The sequence below is a fragment of the Trifolium pratense genome, linkage group LG6, assembly GCF_020283565.1.
Source record: "Trifolium pratense cultivar HEN17-A07 linkage group LG6, ARS_RC_1.1, whole genome shotgun sequence".
NCBI lineage: Eukaryota > Viridiplantae > Streptophyta > Magnoliopsida > Fabales > Fabaceae > Trifolium > Trifolium pratense.
This window is the reverse complement of record NC_060064.1, coordinates 19306795-19333448: the sequence shown is the minus strand read 5'-3', so window position 1 is coordinate 19333448 and position 26654 is coordinate 19306795. Positions and strand designations below refer to the sequence as shown.

Here is a 26654-nt window from a genome sequence, read left to right as displayed (position 1 = left end):
CATATATAAATTATGAACGGGGCAAACATATTGTGGTCTTTCCTATTTTATCTATGCTACTTTTTTTTCTTCAAGTAGTCTAGTGGCTAGAAATTCCACCTCAAAGATAGATAATTGGAGTGTTCGGAGTTCGAACCCCGACTCCCGCGTTTATAACAAGATGTCCCTACCAACTGAGTTAAGCTCACGGGGATATCTATACTACTTTGTTAGACAAATTATAAATAATTATAAAAAACAATTAACACAAATTATACATAAAACAAATGTTTACCACTTACAAATTTTTGGCTTAATTACTGTTATATATAGTCCTCTTATTTTAGGCTTTATATTATAGCGACAATCTGAGTCCATTAAAATTAAACAATAAGTATATCCTACCCATTTTCTCAAAAATCAATACAAAATACTTTTCAAATATCAAACACTCAACACAACATTTAACATGAAGGAAAATATCAAGATTATTTTTCATTAACTTAAATCATGAAACAGACACAATTAGAACAAGGAAAGACACTAACAGACAACTAGTTAAACGATAAGCCCTAATTCTGATATATTAAATCTACAAGTCTCATATTAAGTCTATCATACGACAAACGAAGTTCTTGATAATCTAGTTAGACGGCCGTTTTTTGGACATGTTGCTACTTTTTTGAGTTTATGATTCCTTAAATATTGAGTACTATTTAATTAAAAAAAAAATGGGACAAAAGAATCATTCTTGTTTTAAATTTTATGCATTATAAATATATTAAACATATTTTTTTAAGCAAAAATTATGTTGGCACCCCAAATTTGCATATTATCATTTGTTGCACCCTAATAAATTTATTTGTAAATAAAATAAAGAAATACAAAAGATATTTAAGAGGCTGATGAAAGAAATTTATATGATGTTTTTAGATAGTTTTTAGTTATTTTAGTAGGTTTTCAAGACCAAAAACATGGAAAAGACCTAAGGAATTAAGTTACTTGAAGTAGAAACAAGAGTAAAAGAAATTCCACAAAAAGGAGCATAAATTGAAGAAAAACAGCTCAACTGCATCGTGCCACGATGAGATACAATTGGCCACGATAGAAGAATTAATTTCGGGCCACGATAGAAGAATTAATTTGAAGAAAAAGTGACAGCATGCATCATACCACGATGGCACGTATCGTCCCACGATGGGATATATTGTGGCATGATGGCATCATGTTCAAGCCCACGAGAAGCATATAAATAGAGCCCTTCACTCCCATATTTCAAATCATCTCTCAACAATCAATTGGAGAAGCAACCAAGCATCAAGAGGGAGCTCTCTAGGAAGACAATCTCCCACCATTGGGGTAGTTTTCTTAGCGTTTTAACGAGGTTACATTGTATATGTATAATTTTCTAACTCTTTTGTTATGTTAATTATGCTTATGGGTAACTAATTACCTTAGGTTAGGTCAAGTAGATGAAATCCCTTAGGAATATTTGATTTATGTAATTGGTTTGAAAAAGTTTATATTACTTGCAATTATATTTATTAGTTTTAATTATCTGTTGTTCAATGTCATGCTATATAGATATATTTATTGATTATTATTAAGAATTAAATGTTGTCGTAAGTCGTAACAAAGCTCTAAATATCTGGGATGATTAGTCTAGCCAACACTAGGAAAAGTAAAATACAACCAGAGGCTAGAGGCAATAGGATTAACGCTCAGAAAATTAATGTTTGCATGATTTCCAACTAGTTTAAGTGGCTGGTGTCTTCATTTGCATATGGTGATTTTAGTAATAGTTATCTTCGACGATTCTTGTGGAGACGAACTTATTATAAATATTATTACGCAACGACAAAACTGGTACACTTGTTAGGTAAGAGGCCAGAAAAATACAATTTGATAAAACTTGGTGAAGAAAAAAAAAGTGTAGTTTTATAACATAACTAGGAACAAAACGAAACACAAAATCAAAGCAAGAAACTATCATCTAAATCTATAATTATAAATACCCAGTGTATTTCTTGAGAAGTCTTATTTGATCAACCATGGAATTTCAACCAAATGAAGTCAAAAATTTGGAAACCATAATTACTTATTTTTTACATTAAAGATCTAAATAACATACATCATACGTATAGTGTTACGTTCTCGGTCGATAGAGTCTACAAATATAAAACCTGCATTTAAAATATAAAGGGGGTTTTGCCTCTGGACAATCATAATCTGTATTGCAAGGAAATTCTGCATTGTGAAATAAGAAAAAAGGAATGTTACTTAAAAGTGATGTAATATTTAGATGATAAATTTAAAATTTTGAAAATGGTCTAAAAAAATGACATACCACCACCATCACTGTTGGTTACAATAAAAAGTAAAGAAAGAAAGATGATGAAAGCATAAACAAACATAAGAATTTGAGTCATATTTTTGTCATTTGCATGTAAAATATGAAATTTGGTTTTTTCATTTTATAAGTAAAACTTTCATCCTTCTGTCAAAAAAAAAAGAAAAAACTAAAAGTTTCATCATTTGTTAACTTCAAAATTAAATAGTTTTAGCACTTAAAAGTTGCAAGAAGCCATTTATAAAATTGGAATTGATGTTAAATATCTTTAATAAATATGTTGTGTTTACCCCTTTAAGTCCCTCAATGTGTTTAAAATATATTAAATTGCAAAAGCAGCACATGGTAATGTTTAACATCCCTACTACCGACACGTCATAAACATGACCTATCATTTGCAGCATCCTAATATATCAGTACCTCTTTGAGTTCCTTTATGATCTTCTCTTCTAACAATGATCTTCTCTTGTTGTTCTAACAGTAGACAATATTTTTCCCACTTGGTAAGTGTTTGTGTGCTTCAGCCAAATCCTCATATAAGGAGTCTTCTTCACTAGCATTACTACTAGTTTCATATTTTCTAGTAAAAGCTTTGCTGGCTGCTTCTTCCTCGTTCTCATTCTCAGAATCAAACAAGGTAATTTTCATTCCCTTCTTCTGTTTCTTTAGATAGTTGGGACATTCAGGTTTGATATGGCCAAAATTTTCACATTCAAAACATCTTACCCCTTTGTCTTGGTCAGAGTTGTCTTCATCTTTGACTTTTCTATGTGACCTGATGTTGGACGTCTTGTCTGGGACATTTGTCCTCCACTTTGCTCGTAGTTTGTTAAAAGATTTGTTGACCTTTCGGTCAATGAGAGTTATGACTTCTGATAGATTGTCTTCACTGAGTTTCTCTACAGATACAAAAGTTATGCTTTTGTTCTTCTTCTCTAGTCTATCATTGATGGCTATCTCAAAGGTTTGTATTGATCACTAATAAGTTCATCAACTTTAATGGTGCCTAAGTCTTGTGCTTCCCTCAATGGTTGTGACCTTTATATTAAATCTGTTAGGTAATGATCTAAGGATTTTTCTGGCCAGCTTCTCCTCGGACTTTTTTTCTCCTAGTGTTGAATACGGATATAGTCTCGTCTTCTTCCATTCTTAGATTTAAACTTTGTTATGAGGAGTTGTAGCTTTGACATACGAACTTTAGAAGTCCCTTCATGGGCAGTTTTTAGAATTTCTCATGCTTCCTTGGCTTCAGTACATGTTGATTGACCCTCCATCTTTATTATTTTGTCTATGTTAAACAAAATTATTTTCCCTGGAGCTCACCCAGCATGTTAGGATGTCGGCTCTGATGTCATTTGAAATTCTATTCTTTCAGAGGACAAATGTTGTACACGATGTCTAGGACAACTGTGTATTTTGCAAGATGTCTAGCACAACTTGTAAGACATCGCGATGCAGCAATAAAGTATTGAAGACGAATAAAGGAAAGAAATAAAGAAATGTTGTAAAGGACACAAGTAATTGTTTACCAAGTTCGGTGAAATCACACCTACTTTGGGGATACCAATCCAGGAAAGTAAAGTCACTACTCCGAATTAATACTTAGTCTTTACAACGAACACCAAAACTTATTGATGTTTATGCCTTTTCATAATCCTAGTATTTTTCTCCTAAGAGCCTACTCCCCCTAGATATGAGAACCTACTCACTTTCTCCAAATCACTAGTCCTAAGTGATTACAACCTTCAGTAGCTATCAATAGTGTTGAACGACCATTCAACAACAATCCTAACTTCTAAACCTTAGCACCTAAGCTTTAGAGGCTAGTATTATCTTGCAGCGTGGGCACAAGATCTTTGACTCGCAATCTTCAGTTATTGCTCGTGTTTTGGTACTCTTTCTTGAGTGTCTTTATATAGAGATGCAGATCATGTTGATTTTCTTGAGTTTGAGTTGCATCATGATAGGAATTAGTTTTAAAAACAAACTTTATTATAAAACTAACACTTATAAGATAAAGATTTAAATAAATCATTTATCAAAGTTAGTTATGATTCCCAATCATATCTAACACATAGCCTTGATAACAAACTTTGTTATCTAACCTTTTTGCTTTGGATCGGCTAAAAGCCCAACATACGAGAAGACTCATCAAAATGGGATAAGAATGAACATGTGGCAACACGACCACGACAAACATACGAATGAGCACAGACTAAAGGTGAATAGCCTAAACCGTCCTCAAGTGCTCGTACAAAAGGACAATACAAGTATTATCTATGGTTGATTCACTCCACATGGGGGACCCCATGGGTACTGTAATTCTGTAAACCCTAATATCCTCTCATATATAAACACTCATACATCAATCCCTAGGTATGACATTTTGCGCCTCCATTTACACTCTTTAAACTTCTTTCATATACTGACTTGAGCGTCAGAGTGCTAACATGACTGCAGGTACCCTTCCCCCCAACACAAAGGCCGGAATGGTCAAGCTTTAATTATCATCATCAACACTCTACCACTAGCTGAGACGTCGCTGTTCAGAATCGGCCCATTCAGCTTACTCATTTTTGAACACCTAGTTCACTTTTGATAGCTGGCAATCGTATATTAGCACATTGTAACAAACTTGGAGAGACTCTCGGGCTTAGGATAAGATACGATTTAACGCAATGTGTGGGACATCTTGTTTCAACATGTTATCTGAACATGTTCTTTACCCAGTGTCAAGAGGTTCTACTCAATGTTGGAACATCTTGTTCAATATGTTGCACCTGCACATCTTGTTTTTCACATGTTGTTTTAGCTTGATAATGTAGTCAATCTCAAAGGAACGACAAACTTGAATTCAACCACTCTGGAAGAATGAGCCTCAAAAGAAAGAGAAGTAATTGGCTCTCACATACAAACAAAAATCAGAGAAAGTTATTGTAAATTTAAGAATACAACCTAAGAAGGGGTGAATTAGGTTTTAAGACTTTTGGTTATTTTAGAGATGTTTTGGATTCCTTTTATTTTTCTTGAAAGTTATGATGAAGGTAATAACAATATGCTGAAAAATAAAAGAGAGAAGGAAAGAGAAAATGGACACAAAAGATTTATACTGGTTCCCCTCCTAACCTAAGGGTACGTCCAGTACCTTCACACCTCTTAAGGATTTCACTATGTTAGAATCTTTGTTAGAAGCAATCTTACCCCCAAGACCCCCTAACAATCTTTCTAACATACAACACAAGATATCACCCCACTATCTTTAACAACAAGAATCTTCCCCAAACCCTATGGTGAAATTCTCATACAACACAAGATAGCACCCAACTATCTTAAACAACGTACACTTGTTTCCACAACATTTGGAAAACAAGCAACAATACATAGTTTTCTTCATTAATGAAGAAAACTATGTATGGCTGTTATCAAATCAATATCACTTTAATAATGTATATATCTTAGTGCTCAGAAACTTTTATGGATATGAAAATATAGGCAAAGTTTCACAAGATATATATGTTTGAAAGTTTATGAGAAAAAGTGATATTAATAACTTAGAAATATTGTGAATATGAAAGTTGTTATCAATTGTAATTGATCACAAATATATTTATAGAGGCTTTAGAAAATGTTCATGAAGCAAGACAACTCTTCAAAAAAACTTATAATAAAAAGTTATATTTAAAAAACGCAATGATTCATATAATATGAATTCTGTCCAGGGCATATTAAACTGACAGGCGATTTAAAAAGTTCTGTTTTCAAAATTCACTGATTTGGAATTACAAACAGAGCAGATCTTTTTAACTCGGTCGAGCAGGAGAGGCGCTTTAAAAAGAGCAGACAGCTTTTCTTAAATTTCAACTTTTTTATATTTTAAAAGCTTGCTTCGTATGGACTTTTATATTTAACTTAGAAACTTATTTGTAATTGATTTTAAAATAATTTCTGAGCATTCTAAGTTATATATATTTATTGAAAATGATAAATCAAAGATAAGAACCATACTTACAATTAATTTAATTAAAAAACCTAAGCTGGGTTGTGATGTGAGTTTGTTATCATCAAAACCCAGCCAAGTTCAAGAAGGAAATCTTCTTCACAATCTCCCCCTTTTTTATGATGACAAATCATATCTTTTTGACATTGTTGCTCAATGAAAGTTATAGCACTTCAAGCAGAAGAGGATGAACTAGAGGAGTCGAAAGGTTCATCCTAGAAAGGTTCGACTGCTCTGGAAGCATAGGCAAAGACAATCCAAAGACAACAAGTGATCTGGAAGTTATTCTTAAAAGGATTCAATTGATTGTATTGTTTGAGTAATTGTACAGTTGTTTTTTATATACATACAAGCAGACAATCACCATTTAGTGTGATTGCAAGAGAATAGTAAAAACATTCCTAATATGTTACAATTGTGATCAATCTGATGAATAGCAAATATTCTAATATAAATACAAATCCTTCTAATTAAGTAACAAGGTGTCATGAGTTGTTGTGTTGTTGCTGATATATAGTGATAAGAATGACAGCTGTAGCATAGAGGTGCTTATCAACTTATGAGCATAATGATGCTTATCCATTCATTTGTTATTACGCCCCCTCAAGATGGGATCACAGTCGGTGAGACCAATCTTGTCTCTCAAGTAGGTGAACCTGGGTCGAGACAAAGGCTTTGTGAGTATGTCTGCAGGTTGATCTTTGGTGGAAATGTGAGACACACGGAGTTTACCCAATTGAACAAGTTGACGTACATAATGGTAGTCAAGTGCAATGTGCTTCATTCGAGAGTGAAAAACTGGATTAGAACACACGTATGTGGCTCCAATGTTATCACAAAATAGATCAGGAGCAGGTGTTTTGACATGTAATTCACCGAGAAGATTTGCCAACCACATGACTTCTGCTGCGGCGTTTGCTACGGAGCGGTATTCAGCCTCTGTTGATGATCGCGCCACAGTTCTTTGCCTCTTTGATAACCAAGACACTGGATTACCTCCAAAATAAATTATGAACGCTGAGGTAGAAGTGTGATCATCTAAGTTGCCTCCCCAGTCTGCATCACTAAAGGCATGTAATTTTAAATGAGCTGGTTTCTTGAGTTTCAAGCCATAGTTGATGGTAAGTTTGAGATATCTCATGACGCGTTTGAGTTGTTGAAAATGGATCTGCGTGGGCTGGTGCATGAATTGTGACAGTTTATTGATGGAAAATGAAAGGTCTGGCCGAGTCAAGGTGATATATTGCAAAGCTCCAATGATGCTACGAAACATCCTAATATGTTACAATTGTGATCAATCTGATGAATAGCAAATATTCTAATATAAATACAAATCCTTCTAATTAAGTAACAAGGTGTCATGAGTTGTTGTGTTGTTGCTGATATATAGTGATAAGAATGACAGCTGTAGCATAGAGGTGCTTATCAACTTATGAGCATAATGATGCTTATCCATTCATTTGTTATTAATTCTCACTCTGGCTCTGGACATTACAAAAATGAGTGTCCTCAGCTGAGCAGAGACAAGCCCAAGGAATTCTTCAAAGAGAAGAAGAAGCCTCTGATAACATCGGACGACTTTGACTCTTCTAATGATGACTCTGCCGAAGAGCAAGCCAACATGGCTCTGATGGCTCAAGCAGATTCAGATTGAGAATCAGATTCTGAAGAGATATTTTCTCATCTTACTCGTTCAGAACTTGAACAATCTCTAGCTAAAATCTTAGAAAAGAATAATCAAATACTGAAAAGAAGAAAGAAAAAAAAAAAAAAAACTCTAAAAGGAATTCATGGTGCAACCTCTAAAACTAATAATTAAATCATGAAAGAAAACATAGAGTTAAAAGACAAAATTAATACGATATATTTAATGTAGTATAAGAGAAAATCATTTAGAAACATAGTTTGTTTCAAATCAATATGATATAGAATTTCAAAACTTTCGAGCAAACGACATAGATAGACATAAGATGGCCTCCATGATCTAATATTAGCCTTGCTAGTCTTTTATTGTATATCTCCATCATTTGTGTAGCGGTCTCTTGGTGTTCCTCGTTGATGTTTGCAATTCCTCCAGAGATGAGAGATAGTGAATGTAGTGATGTGTTGATTGATTTCCTCCATTGGAACTGTTATAAGATCAGTTTATGGTGGATTCAAAAGACTATAATATATTATAAGTCGACAGAATATTACAAGGAAATTACAAGGAAATCATGTGAATATTGCGTAGTGACTGCAGTCTAGCAAGTGGATCAGTCTACCGTCGAGTAATAATTCACACTCTCGGTGTCTAGAATGAGTTCGTATCCACAGGGATCGTGCCAAGTCGATCGATCTTTCTTAGGAATTTAGATAGCTTGCATTCGTTTTGGTTTTAACAAGGTTTTGAGACAGATTCAGATAATAAAATATAAAAGAGTTAGGTTTTAGAAAATAGGTTAGGTACTTTCGATTCACTCTTCTACTCCTGCTTGGTAACTTGGTGTTATAATTCTTATTACCCCTTTTGTTAGCCGGCGCATTAATTTCTATTTGATAATATGTGCTCACGCATTCTAGTATTATCCCATTGCAAGTGAAGACGCTATTATTAATCTTAGTAAGAAAACCCTTTCTAATGTCACGTTTTACCCGTTTTAACAAGTTTTCAACTTTATCTTACTCTAACTAAATAATTGTAAACATGCAGAATTTAACATAGATGTAACTATTAATCCTAATAACCCCCTAGCCTTGAGTACTTGTATAATTGTTCCTAGTTCCGACTAGTTATATTACCTTTGCATGTGTCGGGATTAGTCATGTTGTCACGTTATCAGCTAATCCGCTAAGTTCATTCAACAATATGGCCGGTATTATGAATAAAGTGTGTAAAACAAAATAATAATGATTAACAAACTGAATAGTAATTAAAATAAACTTTGAGTGAACCAAATTACATAATATTAAGCATTCTTAGAGGAGTTCATACTCAACCTAACCTAAAGGTACTTAGTTACTAAAAGGCATATTAAACAATAAAGAAAATATGCATAAAGAATAACCTCATAGCCTTGCAGAGAAAGTTTCAACTCCCTCGGATGAGGAAGACTCGCCTTCCCTTGAGAGTTTCTAAACCCTCTCTGCTTCTCCTCCTTGTTGCTCCTTAGAGTATTTTACTTCTCTGAAGTTCTGAATGAATGAATAATTGTGAAGGAGGAGAGCTATATTTATAGTTTTTAGTGGATTTGGGGTTTTTCATCGCGTGGCATCGCAAGGTATCGCGCCACGATGGCTTCAGTAAATTGCCATCGTGGTATGATGTGATCATCGTGGCGCGATACAATTGTTTTCTTGCTTAACACTTACGCAGATTTGCTCCAAATAAATCTTATTCCATCGTGTTGTGATTGTCTTCATCGTGGCGCGATGGTTCTGCTTGATTTCTTCATTTTTTTGCTCCTTTTTATGCAATTTCTTCTTTTTTTGCTTCTTGGCCAAGTAACTTCGTAACTTTAGTTAAAAACTACTAAAAAGCTAATTAGCTACTAAAAACTATCCTAAATAATAGCTAAAAACATCATATAATTGACTGTAATCACGTACCTTGAATGTTTGGTGCATTGGTGTATTTATTGCCCAAACCTTGCATGAGTATGCTTGGAGAGTGGCAATTCCACTACGTTAGTGGAGCCTAAAATAGTACTAATTTCATACTATATTGGATTCCTATTGGTTGAGGCCAAATTCTACTCAGGACGTATCTGTCCTTGAGTAAGAGGAGTTATACCATGTTTATTGGGCCTTTGGTATATTGGACTTTAGTCCAGTCCAGAACAACTAACATTTAATAAAATTATTCTAATTTCATACATGAGACCCCTACGATATGCGGGTCGAGCTCGACTAATTCCAATACATAAAATAATTTTGGTTTTCCTCTCTCTATTATGAAAGACTAGATAAGAAGTAAAAAAATAGTAATGAAAGGTTGGTAACTAAAACCAAAATGAACTCTATAATTACAAGCAAAGTTATTCTATATGAGCTAAAAGGACAAATATTATTCATCATTGTACTTTGAAGAAATTCAATGATTTTTCTAATTTTAAATTGAAGGACTTACTGCAACAACATAATTATTAGAGTAAATTACACTCTCCTCCCTTAAAAAAATTGAATTATACTATTATCTCCTCTTATGTTAAAATATATCCTTTAGTCCGTTTTATCATAAATAAATACTATTGTGATACTAATTAACTTTAAGTCACTATTTTATGTCAAAAATCTTTAAGTCATCATTTAAAAACTTAATTATCCTTTTTTTTAAGTTCTATTATGAATTTTATTATTATTATTATTATTATTATTATTATTATTATAGATTATATATAAAGTTTAATATAAAATGTTTCTTTAATCAACTTTAGTAATTTATCTGAAATTTGTATTTTATTTTGTATATTTTTATAATTTATAACAATATTTAACATTATAATTTTTTTTTGAAAGGTTAACATTATATGTTGATGATGTGAAGAAATAATAATAATGAAAATATATGAATTAGAAGTTTGATTATATTAAAAATGGAGTTTTATTAATTGAGGAAAATGTAGGTTTTAAAATAAGAGGGGAGGAGGAATGAAATTCAAGTTTCTTTCAAGGGTGTGGGGAGTGAAATTTTCTCTAATATATTTTGTATAAGAGTAGAGTGTATGTATTTTAACATAAGAGAAGAGAGTAGTGTAATTTAAGTATTTATCAATGGAGGGGGGAGTACTCTAATTTACTCTAATTGTTAAAAACTATTGAATTGATGTAAACATAGCAACAAGATTTTACTAAAGTGATCAAACCTTTTATATTTGTACATGCAAACGTGAAAAATAAACGGTTGAAACTCTCAATTTTGTTTATATTGTGATACTTTTTATTAGCCTAGTTGTGTATTTATTGGACAAACATTGCATGAGTATGCATGGAGAGCGGCAATTCCACTACGTTAGTGGAACCAAAAATAGTACTAATTTCCTACTATATGGGATTTCTATTGGTTGAGGCCATGTTCCACTCTGCACGTGTCTATCCTTGTGTAGGAGGAGTTATACGATGCTTGCTAACATGCATTAGAGCTTTACACCCCATTACTTTATTGGACCTTTGGTATATTGGAATTTCGCCCGGTTCAGAATAAGTGACATTTAATAAAATTGTTCTAATTTCAAACACGAGACCTCTAAGATATACGGGTCGACCTCGACTGATTCCAAACCATAAAATAATTTTGGTTTTTCTCTCACAATTGTGAGAGACTAAATAAGAAATAAAAAATAATAAAGAAAGGTTGGTAAAACAAAAATGAACTCTATAATTATAAGCAAAGTTATTCTATGAGATCTATCCTATGAGCTAAAGGGACAAATACCATTCATCATTATACTTTGAAGAAATTTAATAATTATTCTAATTTTATAGGAGTTACTGAAACAACTCAATTATTAAAACTACTAAATTGATGTAAACATAGCAACAAGTTTTTACTATATAAAGTGATCAAACCATATGCAAAAGTGAAAAATAAATGGTTGAAACTCTCAATTTTATTTATAGTGTGATACTTTTTGCTTCCCTTTTTATCGTTGTAGTCGTTAGTAAAAGTAAGTTCATTCTCATAATTTCCTATGTTTATGTTATACACAATGTTTCACCCATTATTTTACTAATATTTCCTACTTATTGGACATTACAGCAGAATGCATCGATAACAGCGATTGCATTAAATTATATCCAGATACTGTGCTAAAATGGTGCGTCGAAGGTCTTTGTATATGCCCATTTACATGGTAAATCTTATTTCTCTATTATGACACTCCAGTTTCCTTGTTCATTTTAATGTTAACTCTTATAATATCTCCTATACTCTCATATTTTTCGATCATGTAATTTTTTTACAACCTTAAAAGCATGTTAACAAAATTATTTTTGAATTGATATATATATATATATATATATATATATATATATATATATATATATATATATATATAACTTTCAAGCGAGAGCAGTGGCGATTTCACCACCAGGCACGTGCCTAGGCTGCCAATTTTTAATTTTTTTTTATAATAAAACAAAAGAAATAAATACTACCAAAAAAAAAACAAAAGAAATAAAAATATCAGTTGTTTTTTATTAAAACAGAAGAAATTAAGCTTTCTCTTTCTCTCTCAATCCTTACAGTCGCCGCTCTCTCTCTCTATCTCGGAAGTATCAGTTGCTTTTTACATAGTACACTATTGGTATGTTATATTTCATCCCTCTTATTTGACTCATATTTTGCTGGTTTAAATATTACTGTATCCAGAAATTTGGTTGATAAAATTTCCTCCAAAACTTTATCGTGTTGCCTAATTTTTCTAACGGTAGATAATCTCTTTTACACTTCATCCCTACGCATAAAAACCATGCAGCAGTGCCACTCGTGCTACTGATTTTAGATAGAGGAACAAAGAAACATTGGTTCCCTTTATAAGGCCATGGCTGTCGCCGTTGTAACGGATTATGTTGTTGCCGTCAATTAATACGTTGTGGCCGATTGACATCCTCCGTGCGTCCTCTGTGGCGGTAAACTTTTTTATTTAGTTAATCATAAACCATGGGGAATGACAAATTCAGTATTGAAGTTTTTCGATTAGGATTGGATTTATTTTTTTATTTTTTTCTGAATAGCAGAATTGGGTTATTTAAAAATCCATACTATATATATATAGATTTATAAATCAAAATTTCTTATATATTTCATTGTTATTGTTAATAGAAAAGTATAATAAATCATATTATATATATAATAATATATTAACATAATGGATCAATTTGATTTGCCATATTCCAAATCAACCATTAATTAATAGTGAATGTGATGTTCTAATAATTTTATTTAAAAATAACTTAAATGTAAAAAGTGAGTAAAACATATCAGAGATTCAACCTAAGGAAGATGTAAAAGGATGAAAATTTGGAATGCATCAACAAAGGCAAAATCTAGAGACAACTAGAAATTAGGCAATTAACAGTAGGCAATTAAAATTGATAGAAAAAAGATGAACACAGAAAGATGAAGAATGGCAGCGAGAGACAAAGATGAAAGATGAGGAGAAACTGTTCCAAATTCCAATTCTCGTTCAGTGAAGGAAAAGAGAGAGTGTGAGGTTAATAAAAGCATCTAATCTCAACCATTAATTTAATCTGATAGTTGAGATTTAACTCTCTCACCATCTCATTTTAAAATTCCTGTTACTTGAAAGTTCCCCATATAACAAATTATTGCAAGGGGTAATCCAACAAATGCAACAAAATTCAAAGACCTAGCATATTTAATATATTGTGAAATTTTTGATATCATTGTTTGTGGTGGAACCATGTTGAAATTTTTAAGGATACATATAACCTATTAAAGTCGTTGGAAAAATGCGCGGGCGAAAAGAAAAATATCGATAAAACCTTTAAAGAAACGGAAAGATGGTCAACGCCACAATTTTCGGGTTCGGGAGTCGATTATGTAAGGGGTTTATTAGCATCCCTCACATCGATTGTACCAACGGGAACCGTTAATTAATTTAGCGCTTAATTACGTGTTAGTTTTATGTTTGTTTCCTTATTATTAAAGGCGAATGAAAAATTGGAAAATGTTTTGATTTTAAATAGAGGGAAAAATAATTTTTTATTATTATGGTTGACAAGAGTAGTATCTTGCTCCTACGTATCCCTCGATGCGATGGAGAAATCAAAGCTACGTAGTTCTGGATATAAAATACTTGTTGGTTGGTTATTTTAGAGAACGATGCTTAGGTCGCATGCTTGTGGTTAAACGTATAGCTTGTATGCTCGCGCGTGGGAGTCTTAAGCTTGTTTGTATCACGTTAGAATGGATAAAACATTTGTGAAAAGAATTTTGGTGTGGAAAAATTGATTTGGTCTGTTGAGTTTGTTTTAAGCGTGGAAGACGAACTTCCGACTGAAAGCAAAGAGCCTACCTCGTTACGAATATTCAGGGAAGTGTCGTGTGTCCACCCGATTTTTCTTTTTTCACTCGCACAAAAAATTGTTTTATTATTTTTTGTTTTATTAAGAATTTAATTGAAAGACGAATACTTTGAATGTGATCGAGATGGGGATCACGAGTTCCGCATTTGAGAAAGCGTCAGGTGTCTACCCAACTTTTCCTTTTTTCGGTCAGGTGCCTAAACTCTTAATGTTTATTTTTAAATGTTGAGATGTTTTTTATAACGACCTAAAATTAAATATTAGTAATTAATTGATTAATTTGTATTATGTGTATTTTTTGTGGTTAATTGCATCTAAGTAACTAATTATGTGTAATTGTTATTTATTAATTGGGTAAAATAATTAATTGGTAGAATAATAATAGTTGGGCTTATGAGTGGGCCTAGAGTTAACGCTAGAGTGTTACCAATTAGTAAGTGAAGAGGTGTAGATATAGAAAGAGGATAGGGTTTTAGTAAGATAGAGAGAGAAAATCATAAGTTTGAAAGAAAATAAAAAGGTAGAAAGAGAAAGTGAAGTTCTTAGAGGAAGAAAGAAGAAAAGAAAAGAAAAGCCAAGTTAATTAGAGAGGAGGATTGAAGAGGAAGGACTATAGAATGGAAGAGTAGTATTTGTTCATCTAGAGTGATTCAATGGAAGAGGAAAAATCATACTTTCTCCATCCCTTTCTTCCTACACTCTAATTTGGGATTTTTGGTAATTCAATGATAAAAAAAATGATATCTTTTGGATTCCATTATGTTTGTTAAACTTAGTACTAATTAGAAGTACGGATTTTGGGTTATAAAGATGGAAATCTGTAGATCTTTGTAATGATTTAAATGTGTTTATGAGTTTTTGAATAAAAATGGTTTAATCTCATGAATTTGACATGTTTTAATGTAAATGTGTGACCTTGATTGTACTTTTATGTTTAGTATGATCATGTATGCTCAAAGTTTCCATTTTTTATGTGTTTATAATTTGGAATTGATGATTTGGAAGGGTTTTACGTGGAAGCCCGAAGCAGGGAACACCTGAATTGGTGTGCTCGCTTAGCAAGGCTTGCAGGCTCGCATAGCGAGCTGGCCTGTTCATTCTGTTCTTGAGACGAGATGAAGGCTCGTCTAGCGAGGCACTCTCGCCGAGTCTCGCCAAGGCTCGTCAGGGCTCGCTTTGATCCTGAAGCTTTCGGTTTTGCGTCGCTGTGACCATACTAGCTCTCGCTAAGTGATGGTATAGCAGGACATGATTTTGTGATTTCAATTCTAAATAATGATATGTAGTATTGAATCATGAGTGTATAACTTGCTTGGATTGTGAAACAAAAATTGTATGTGTAGATAATTATTTATGGTATTAATTATGATTGATGGAAGTACGTGAATTATGTGATTGATGCTAATGTTGAGGTAAATATATATTGTATATATGGTGATGTAAGTATCATATGGTTGATACGTAAACATGTTCATGCATTCATGATGTATGTTATACCTCTTGAAGGTAGGAAATCCAAATGTTCTTGGTCAAGTGCATAGCCGTGAGCTAGGGAGGTGCACAATGCGATATAAGTTTATCCACAAAGAGGAATGGTACCGCATGCATATAGATATGCATTAGGAGACATTACGTCTCTAAATGACATTAGTGTGCATTAGGGACTATGTATTCTTTCTTTTTTTTTAGGCCAAGTAGTCTCGTGGCTAGAAAATCCACCTTAAAGGTGAGCAAGTGGAGCGTCCCGGGTTCAAACCCGGGCTCTTGCACATATAGTGCGATGTCCCTACCAACTGAGCTAAGCTCACGGGGACAGGGACTATGTATTCTATTGATGATAATTGGTATTTGACATTGGAATGACATAAGTGTAATTGATGATTATGTGTATATATATTATCTAATTGTTCTCTTATGGGATGAAATGAGTATGCCTATTTAGTAGGATTGTGTAAGAGAATGTATGCTTATGATATGCTTTACTTTAATTCAAGTGTTTAGTATTCGAGATTACTTGCACTATTATTGATATCAATTATTAACTCTCTGTTTTGTGTATGTGTTGGACTTTCGGGGGTCCAGATTCCCAGGTAGAGGACACTAGCTCTAAGGAGTAGTCACTTCTTTGCTTTGCTAGCTTGGTGAGGAGTCTAGCGAGTAGCTATCTCTAGTTTAGTTTGTTGGGTTGTAATAAGTAGATGCTCTGATATTGTAACAACTAGTCGAGTTTTCGCGCTAGTATGTTATTGAATCTTTTGTCTATGTATGACCTTGCTTTTATTATGATGATTGTATGAGGATGTTATCCATGTGTTTGGATTATGACTTGGATTATGGCTTTTGGAGATGTAACCTTGATGCATGATTACTTAGTATTTGAAATGCTATTTGAATTATTCCGTTGTTTATTAAATGAAATATCTCTGATGTATGGTTTTTATTTGGATGTAAACCTTAGAATACTTGCATGTTTATTTAATTAAGTTGTTAAGTACGGGCAAGGGTTTTAGGGTGTTACATTTTTGCCATCAAATTAACTAGTATCTTAGCATGTGCCATGCACGGGATTTATTGTTTTTAATATTATTTATGTGTTTATTTTGTTATATTATTTGAGTAATTCAGTTTAAAATTTTAAGATAAAATTAAGATAGATTTTACATGATATAGATTGTGCAAGCCGCCACTGAGTATATATATATATATATATATATGAATCACATATGTTGGTTGAGAATTACTCGGGAATTCTTTTATAGTTACTTTGTCAGGTTATAGGGGGCTACTCTTCTTTTTTGTCAATCGAGCCGCTTTCCCTCATTCCACTCGTCCATCCTGTTCGCGAACTTGTACAATCGATGCCACAAAGATAGTCAACTCAATTATCGAAGAAATAAGGAAATGAGCGACGATTTGGCACCAAATATCCGAAGGTGTGGAAAGAGCTGCGGTGAGAAGCGGAAAAACCATAAAAAAACGACGACTGTTCGTGAAGGTTTCCACAGAAAGACCAACATATACATATATATATATATATATAAACTAGAAATCATAACATTAGTATAAAATTTTCCACAAGACCCATAACCCATTCAATTCAAATTCAAATTCAAAGAATAAAAGCAAACTAAAACGTAACAAATCTTAAAGAATTGACGGTGGTCAAACAAAGAATTCAACAAGAAAACTGAATTCGTCAAAGTTCAAAAACAAACAAATACAAAATGAAACCGTTTCTAGTTCATAACAAAAAAAAAGGGACATTCAAACTCACTTTGAATTAAAAACTACAAAAATAGAAGCCAAATCGAAAAAGCAAAAAATGGACAAAATTGTCAAAACACAAAATAAAAAACAATGAAAAAACAGATCTTGTGTTTGGTGTTTAATGAAACAAATTTGGGTATTTGGTAGGTTTGACCAGTGCTCATTTTATCTTTCTTAAAACTCTTTTTTCTTTTTCTCTCTCTCTACAATCTTCAATATTCTTCATTCTCTATTTCTCTCTCTAAAATCTTCACTTGTTCTCAGCTTTTTTCAATCTGCTTTCTTTGACTCGATAAGAGGGTTTTCTTCAACGAATTCAATCCACAAAAAAGTTCCAATTTTTAACAATTTCTCAGTTGCATGAGCTCCCATTTCTCCACCAGGTTTGTTCAATTTTTTATCCTGTTGTATTTGATTTTTGTAATTTCAGTGTTTTCAGCTGCAAATTTGATTTGGGATATTTTTTTGGTGTTTATTTGTCTCTTATGGTTTTGTTCAATCTCTGGAAAATCTTGTTTTGTAGTTTGATTCTTTTTTTTTTTCTTTGGAAAATTATTTGTTAGGAACTTAGGATGAACTTTTTCATCTTGGAAAATTCAAATATATTTTATTGATATAGTGAAACTAAATTGATTATTTAGGTTTATGTTAAAAATTTAATTTTTATGGATCTGAATTGGTTTTCATGTAGTTGAAGTCTACATGAAAACCAATGGAAAGGTTGTGTATTTTGAGCTATATTAAGGATTTAGCAATTGGGTAGTTTTATTCATTTGTAAACAAGCATTTTGCTAACTTGATTTTTTCCCTTTTAAAAAAAAAAGTTGTTGAATTGTGCTGTGAGATTGAAGATGAAATTGGGGAGCAAGGGTAGATTGTGTTTGTTTTATTGTTTTAAGTTGTGCTCAATGGAGAAACTAGGATTTTGAGAATCGAATTGTGCATTTACATATATTAGGCGTTAGGCATTTGATAATTGGAATCACGTGAATCGTGATTTGGTTCATGTGTTTTGTTGCGAGTCGTCGCTGTAGTCATGTGTAGTTTTGTTTTGTTGCTAGAATAGAATCATTCACACACCAAATGGCAGGAATCGTGCTGATACCATAGGAATCTAAATTCTGTATCTGCAATGATGGAATTTGATATAAGTGCATAGGGGCATTGTCAATTCAAGTGCTGCCCATATACATGCTGATGTGTATTGGGGCATGGAGCATCAAGAATGCTCCATTGACGACAGGTTGTTGGTGGTGATAGGAGGATGATTTGGCATTCTCAAATGGATAGTTGAGTTTATGAGATATGAAAAGTGCCGCAGATCTGTGATGGACAGTCACTTTGGAACTAAGGACTGTCACCATAAATTATAGTTGCTGCCAAAATTATCTAGTAATAGCGTTGACAAAAAAAGTTATTACAATATTCTAATACGAAATGAAAGTGAAGAAATTATTCTTTTTCTGTACATACTTTTATAATTGATCATGATTCACAAGTTTTACAAATACCATTGGTAAAGTAGGCTCTCCGATTAACAATTTTATTAATAATCTGATTTTCATGTTGGGCATAATTTAGGAGATAAATATGACAATCAGATTCTTTATAATTTTTTCATGCTTTTCCTTTAAGCATTACTCTATCAAGTGCCGATCTCAAATTGATGAGAGTTGATTTATGCTCATTTTATCTTCTTTTTTTTTTTTGCAGAGATAAACAGTTCTCTACAACAGTCTAATTCTGTAAAAAGGATGGGGTGTTTCACTGTATTGAAGAGCAAGAAGAAGAAGTCTGATTCGTTTGCCTATGTAAAACGCATAAACCATAACGATCATGCGCCTTCAGTACTTCCTGAACCTCAAACTCATACTCGTTCACTACAGTCTGCACCTCCTAGTTTTAGGACAAGAGTGAAACCCGTTCAACCTGTTAATAAAGCCACTAACAATAGAATACGGGCATTATCTGCTCCTTCAACTCTTGATGCAGCCGATCAAGATGCTTTAACCTCAATTGAGTATGAGGAACAAGAAGAGTCAAAATACCGAGGAGGAGGATCAATGAAGGAGCAGCGTTCTTCTAGTCCACAACCTTTACCGCTACCATCTCCTCAGGGAGGTAGTTCACTGAAGGCTATTGGCAGCTTTAAGTTGGGGACTGCTAGTGTTCCTCTACATGCTTCTGGACCTTTGCCACTTCCACCAATTGGTTCACTTCGTAACTTTCCGTATGAGGAAGTTGCTGCTGCTTGCCACAATTTCTCTTCTGATCGATGCGTGTCAGAATGTCTTTCGTCTACAATATACAAAGCTTACTTTGGTGATGATCCTTCAAGTGCAAAGAAGTTTGAAGCCACTGTCACACGCCTTCACCCATCATCTCAGGTGCTTTTTTTAGTATTACATTATTTTAATTTCATATCTTGCTATTTTCATGCATGCTAATTGCTAATATAGCAAGAAATAATGCCTGCATTATTATCTTAGAATGTCTGGACTTCAATGTCATATATGTATTTTGTGATGCATTCGAATTAACCATTAAATCTAACAGATGAATTAGATTGCTTTTTAGTTTTTCGCTTTATGTCCTTCAACTTTGCTATATGTAGGGCTTAAGCATTGTTCTTGCTATTCTCCTTACTCTGTCATGTCTCCAATATCCGTGCATATGAATATGTTATTGTTGGAAAATCCTTGTAAATTGACTAATTGCATACCTGCTGATTGAAAGTGACACGTAATTATCAGTCAGTGTTGTGAATTTTATGTTTGTCTTGACATTAAAAAATTTCTAAATGACCTGAGAACTTTCTGATGTGGTCTAAAATTTTCTGTATTTTTTCAGGGCTTGAAGGATTTCATTAATGAGGTCAATACTCTTGCAACTTTGCAACATCCAAACCTCTGTAAACTGCTAGGATTTCATGCTCGTGATGGTTCAGAACATAGAATGTTGGTCTATGAGAGGCTATACCATGGAAGCTTGGACCGCCTGTTGTATGGTAGATCTGATGGACCATCCATTGATTGGAATACAAGAATGAAAATTGCAATGTGTGCTGCACAGGGTCTTACTTTCTTGCATGAAGAAGGGCCTTTTCAGGTAATTAGTATGAAATCATATTGGACATAATGAACTGGAGAAACTTCATGTTGTCATTGACTCATATCGTCTTTATCCGTTCACATGTTGTTTATATCTCACCAAGTGAGTGCCGAAGGACCTGCTTTATTTTATTTTTCATGTTATGGACTGGATGATTTCAAGGATGCCATGATTAGTTTTTTTTTGTTGCCTCGGACCTATTTAACAATTATGCATGCATCTTTATCTTTGTTGATATAGCTCTTTATGTCTCAGGCAATGTATAATGAATTCTCGACAGCCAACATACAGATTGACAAAGATTTCAGTGCCAAGCTTTCCGGATATGGTTGTGTCGGACATATTCCTGAGGAAGAGATTTCCAGCAGTTCATCTGTAAGTACTTTAATTTACAAGTGTTTTTTGTAATTCTTATATATCCAGCTAGTGTCTATTCTATTTAGCTAATGTTGTTTACTTTATCGTCTTCATACCTATTTATCATGAATATGAATATTTTTTGTTTCGTATTGTATTGTTCAGGCTGTTGGAAACCTATCAATGGAGACACTGGAGAAAGGAATGCTGACCCCAAAGAGCAACGTATGGAGCTTTGGAATTTTTCTTCTGGAGTTACTTACTGGAAGAAAGAATCTTGATAGCCGTCACCCTAAGGAAGAACGGAATTTAGTCAAATGGAGTAGGCCTTTCCTAGCTGATGATTATCGTTTATCATTGATCATGGACCCTCAACTTAAAGGTCGATTTCCTTCCAAAGCTGCAAGAACAATAGCTGACATTGCACAAAGATGCCTACAAAAGGAGCCATCAGATAGACCCACCATGAGAATCGTTGTTGAGCATCTCAAAACGATACAGGATTTGAAATACTCTTGCAGGTTCCCACTCCAAGAACCAGCACCATTATCCGGAAAAGAAATGTCAAGATCACCAAGTCTTAATGGTATCGTCTGCCCTGCGCCAAGGTTGAGTTTTTCTCCATCACAGCCGTCCGTAGCTCCGCTATCTGTTTCGCCTCCAAGATGGTCCGGTGTGCCTGTCCTTCCACCTCGAGTTTGTTCTTCTATGGAAGAACTCGATAGGCAAGAGAGCCGTAAGTCATCTTCCGCCTCTAGGAGGGCTAGTGTTGAAGGATATTGAATGTCTATATAATGTTCATTTTTTTATTTTTATCTATTTTTTTTGGTGTGGTTCAACACAAATTTATAGGAGATAAAGATGTGGTTCTTCCATCTTTTAATCCCTCAGTGTGATTTCTGAGAGGATGTTCTTTTGTAGATAGTGCAAAGGTTGGTCAACTGGGTTCAATTAATAACCCTATTTATATAAAAAAAATTATATAGTTTTTAGCATGTTTATCCTTTATCCAGTGCCCAAAACCAAAATATATAAAATGTTGTTTTGCCAAGGTTAATAATCTAGTATTTAGTATGTGATATAGAATGTGCCATTAAATTTAGTCCTGAACTTGGAAGACTAATTCCTGAAATTAACTTGTTAACATAGATTCATTTAAGAGTTGACATTTCAATATTTTATAATATATTATTTTCGGTTAATAGTTGTTTTGTCCCACGCTATTTAGGCGAATTTTGCTTTATCTCTTGTAAAAAAGAATTTTGCTTTACCCCTTGTAAAAAAGAATTTTGCTTTACCCTCTCTAATATAAAGATTTTCTGTTTTTAAACTCTAATATATTGGTATATGACTGTACTTTTTTTTTTGGTATAATATGACTGTACATTTTGATGATGTGTCATGTTTACTTGTTATTTTTTTATTTACTTTTAATTTGAGAGTAAATAAAATGGGTGACATGCCAAGTGGTATTAAATGTAAATAAAATAAAAAATAAGTAGGCATGTCATGTCATCAAAATGTACACTCATATATCAACATGTGTTGTTAAGAGTTAAAAACGACGAATCTATGGAAAAAAATGACAGGACAAAACATATATTAACCTTATTATTTTTTATACACAGCTACTAAAGATTAAACCTCTACCAAATGGTAGAGACCAAAATATTTTTCATTTGTGTTGCACATGGGTTGAATTCTTGAATCCATCTTTTCTTGGATTGGTACCCTTGTTTCATTCTTCAAATCACCAACTCTAGGTTCAAATTTGAGAGGTATTGCCTACTTTTAAAAGAATAGTGTTCTTATAAATTATAAACTTATCATTAGAGTTGTTTTTTTACTGTGATTTATTAAGAGATTAAATAAATAAATGAACATCACTCACTAAATAAATGAGTATTAATACATTGCTTGAAGATTAAGGTAAGAAACAGAAGTAGTAATCATGAGAAATGATAACAACTCAGCTATAAATTTAGCTAAGTACTATTATTTAGTTCCTCATGGGAGTAGTAAACACATTAGTGACATGATTTCATTACTTGAAAAGAAAGTGATCATTGTAGAAGTGACGATTAAGTGATAGATATCTTAACAAAAGCGCTAAAAAGAGATACGGTTAACCATCTTAGAGTTTTCTCTTTTCCACGGTGTTCTCAAATTCTTACTAATTAGATAACATTTTAAAATCGCTCATTTTAGAAATTTATGGATTTAGTTGCCTAAGGTCCTGATCCTTAGGCAACTAGATCCACCCGATATAGGTACCAAATAGTGGTCCAAATCACCATCTTAGATAAATATTTAGGATTATTACAGATAAAAATGGAATGCATAAACCCAAAGTCTCAAGACAGATTTATAATTACAAGAAAAATGGAATGCAACTATCCCATTGTGTAGTAAAACCTACCACTATCCCTAGGCAACCTAATTTATGAATATATTGCAACTACAATGAAAGACTCTTCTCACACAAGATGTGGTTAATTGGCTTCAAAGATCAATTGATATCATTGTGTTATATCAAAAACCAGCTCTTTTGCAAAGGCCATTTAGATCAAAATTAATGGTTTCAATTCATGGGAGCAGAACATGAACACCTGATGAAAGCATACAAAAGCTTAAAGACCTTATTAAGAACAAGATTTGTTAACACAATTGCATTGCACCAGAAATTCCAACTTCCTCCATTTTGAGCACTTATCACACTGTATCCATTGCTCATTCATTCTGTAGTTTAATCACAATGCAAATGAAATATTCAATTAGTCCAAAAGAAAATAGGCGAGGACTTAAAATTGATTAAAAGCTCGTAATTTTGTAAGGACTAAGTGAATATTCGAACTAACATTAACTAGCAGAAACACTATCACACATGTTTATCTTACCCATTTATGAATATACCTCTCTTTGCAATGATAGGAGGTTCCTGCATCAAATTAAGTATAGTCAATTACCAGTTACCATTAAACATATGTGGATCTTTTTTCATTAATTCTTTTCTTAAAAATTGAAGCATTGTCGCCATGTTATTCCGAAGTCAACCTTCCAGGGGCAAAAACAGATTTTTCGGGGTATAAAAGAAACATTGGAGGGGGGGAAGAGAAAAATTCATTTTTATATGGCTAAGTCCTCAAATGTTTGGCTAGTGACAGCCACACGCCGCGGCAGTGATTAGTCTTTAGTCGAAGAACATATTAATATATGTAAAGTCAAAAATGAAAAAAGAAACTAGACAGAACAATTTGCCAACAAATAATGAATTTCATAAAAATTACAGGTTCTTAATGATAATAGTTTACTCACTTCATATTCTTCAAAAACATGATCCTCAATCACTACAATGTTTGAATTAACTGTAGGGGGTGGATGAAGAAAATGTTGAGCCTCTTGCCAAGTAAGTTTCAGCATCAATGCATCTTGGTTATCAAGAACCTGCCTCTTGCTTTTTGATCCAATGTCACATTTTCTTTTCTTCTTAGGAACCAGCTCTTTTGGCAGATGCATTTCCTCTCTTTTCTTGCCCTTAGACATAGTAATGTCATGCACCTAGTGGGAAAGAAATTATCATAAATACAAAAATAGAAAGTTTCATTTGAATTAGAACCATAGCCATAGGACACATTAGACATATAGGGTCTGTTTGATATTCAAAATGTAAGTAAGGAATAGAACAATACAAGGTACAAAACAACACAGGAGAAAATTTAAGGTATTGAACATATTTTGTCTTGTACATGTTTGGTGGACAAAAGGTTACTTTAGTATTGTAGACAAATTGTGCCGGATAAAAAGTTGTCTCGTGGTTTAGTGGGGGACAAGAATTTCAGCTTTTTGTACGGTCCATTGACCCCAGTTTGTCTTAAAATCAAACACAAAACAGCTGAAGTTGTTGTTTTCAGTCCCTTATTGTTTAGCAGATCAAACACACCCATAATATTCATAATCAATACGTTAAATGTTACTAAATGCATACATATTCTAAGAAAAATCGTCCTCTAATAGCACGTAGAAGAATTTCGCACTTCAATTTTCTGCTAATTTTTTTCTGCACATTTTCAATCTTACACGAGATCTTTAATAGTATCAATTTAGAGTTTGTTACCTCTATAGAAGAAATTGACGCCTTTCGAAACCCTATTATCAGTCTCTCCTCGGGGTCCATCCTGCTAAATGTTACTGCAATTTTTTTTGTAAAAGGAAAACATTAGTATAAATTTCTATCCATAATTTGAGCCTAAATTAAAGTAATAATGGATCATAAAATGTACCAAAATCTCCAGCTTGCAATTGCATAGACTGAATCCAAGGAAGTACACCTTCTAAAACATATATCCTGCTGTTATTATTTGGCCAAAATCTAAACCTAAACATCAATTTCTTCCCTTTCACATCTTCAATATGTAAGTAAATACCCCCTGGTTGAGAAATAGGAGGAAAATATGTCTGCAAAATTATACCACTTTTAGTTCTAACAAATTATAGAACATTTATAATAAAAAATTGGTCAAGAATAAAATTATTGGTTCAGAACTAAGCTTAGCTGCTTATAGGTTATCAAACTTACTTCAACACATGGTTTTGGAAGAACCATGCGACCGAGTCGACCAACATCACTGGAAGTCAGTGTCTTCTCAAATAATGGCACAATTTTGGAATTTAAACTTGAACACATAATGAGTTATGGTTAACAAAATAATTTTCCAAGAGTATTACTCTGTCATACCAACAATAAGTTTCTCATTTCTACATAAAACAAATTCAAGAGCGATCAAATTACACAAGTGTAATAATTCGGTATTGTTACACCGTTCAATAACTCTCACATAGATCATGTCTACAAGTTTTTATGTTAATCTAAAGTTGCTTAATGTGTCATTGAGATATATTAAGATTAACATTTCTTAACTTAATGCTTCTCAATTTATAGATATGATTATATGAGAGTGTATATATTGAACGGTGTAACGTTATCCAATATTACGCCGATGTAAATTTCATCCTTCCTCACATAAGTTAATACATGTCCTATAAAAAAAAACTTAAGAAAATTAAAGTATTTAATGGATACTCTCCATATAATTGCTGCAATTCTTGATCAGTAATCTTAGGCAAATTACGCGGAGATATGTGTTTCCTTCGTCGTCTTATAGGTGATTGTCGTGCAACATGAATGGAAGATGCCATGGACAAATTTTTCTCTAACTCTGAGAGATTTGGAGTTGAAGTTTTACTACTTTGTTGCTTTTCACCAACAACATTATTACTATTACCAAAGGAATTTGAAATTCCTAAAGGAGCATTAAGGGTCATACTCAACTTTGGCCTATTAGACAATGATTCATATATATACATCTCTAACTTTCATATCAGATTTAGTTGGCTTAGATGATGCATTGGAACTCCAATGAAATTGTGAAATGCTTCCAAATTCTTCAATGAAAGTGGAATATATACTGAACTCTCTTAGCCTTTTCAGTACTTGAAAACTGTGAAACATACAATCATTGTTGTCAGTTCTTGGCACGAAAAACTCAAGAATAATGCAAGTATCAA

The 26654-nt window shown here is 33.0% G+C and overlaps 2 protein-coding genes and 2 long non-coding RNA genes across 5 annotated transcripts; 2 read left to right on the top strand and 2 right to left on the bottom strand.

Moving 5' to 3' along the window:
* Positions 1 to 1954: 1954 nt before the first annotated feature.
* Positions 1955 to 2499, bottom strand: LOC123891185. Its single transcript, XR_006803000.1, has 2 exons — positions 2327 to 2499; positions 1955 to 2226 (listed from the first exon to the last, which is right to left on the bottom strand). It is a non-coding gene; the product is annotated as an uncharacterized LOC123891185 (long non-coding RNA).
* Positions 2500 to 2742: 243 nt separating this feature from the next.
* On the top strand, positions 2743 to 16815 carry LOC123893044. 2 transcript variants are annotated; one of them, XR_006803333.1, is made up of 4 exons: positions 2743 to 2966; positions 12064 to 12157; positions 12552 to 12610; positions 16437 to 16815. It is a non-coding gene; the product is annotated as an uncharacterized LOC123893044 (long non-coding RNA). The 2 variants fall into 2 exon arrangements; XR_006803334.1 differs by lacking the exon at positions 2743 to 2966 and adding an exon at positions 11879 to 11971.
* Positions 16816 to 17754: 939 nt separating this feature from the next.
* On the top strand, positions 17755 to 22074 carry LOC123892582 (probable serine/threonine-protein kinase PBL1). The gene is made up of 5 exons (XM_045942402.1): positions 17755 to 18004; positions 19335 to 20008; positions 20472 to 20729; positions 20988 to 21107; positions 21255 to 22074. The coding sequence occupies exons 2-5, from the start codon at positions 19376 to 19378 to the stop codon at positions 21870 to 21872; spliced, it is 1629 nt and encodes a 542-aa protein (XP_045798358.1). The 5' UTR covers positions 17755 to 18004; positions 19335 to 19375; the 3' UTR covers positions 21873 to 22074.
* A 1657-nt stretch (positions 22075 to 23731) lies between these two features.
* On the bottom strand, positions 23732 to 26453 carry LOC123891871 (B3 domain-containing protein Os07g0679700-like). The gene is made up of 7 exons (XM_045941746.1): positions 26170 to 26453; positions 25666 to 25762; positions 25370 to 25544; positions 25204 to 25277; positions 24405 to 24647; positions 23987 to 24027; positions 23732 to 23828 (listed from the first exon to the last, which is right to left on the bottom strand). The coding sequence occupies exons 1-7, from the start codon at positions 26451 to 26453 to the stop codon at positions 23732 to 23734; spliced, it is 1011 nt and encodes a 336-aa protein (XP_045797702.1).
* Between the last annotated feature and the right edge of the window lie 201 nt (positions 26454 to 26654).

What these genes read in the sequence shown, in the direction of transcription:
- LOC123891871 (XM_045941746.1), bottom strand. Translation starts at nt 26,453, where the DNA reads ATGTATATATATGAATCATTGTCTAATAGGCCAAAGTTGAGTATGACC. An exon ending in TTCCAAAACCATGTGTTGAA is followed by an intron (nt 25,545 to 25,665) that starts GTAAGTTTGATA and finishes ATAATTTTGCAG; the next exon opens with ACATATTTTCCTCCTATTTC. An exon ending in ATGTTTTTGAAGAATATGAA is followed by an intron (nt 24,028 to 24,404) that starts GTGAGTAAACTA and finishes AATTTGATGCAG; the next exon opens with GAACCTCCTATCATTGCAAA.
- LOC123892582 (XM_045942402.1), top strand. Translation starts at nt 19,376, where the DNA reads ATGGGGTGTTTCACTGTATTGAAGAGCAAGAAGAAGAAGTCTGATTCG. An exon ending in GCCTTCACCCATCATCTCAG is followed by an intron (nt 20,009 to 20,471) that starts GTGCTTTTTTTA and finishes GTATTTTTTCAG; the next exon opens with GGCTTGAAGGATTTCATTAA. An exon ending in AGATTTCCAGCAGTTCATCT is followed by an intron (nt 21,108 to 21,254) that starts GTAAGTACTTTA and finishes TGTATTGTTCAG; the next exon opens with GCTGTTGGAAACCTATCAAT.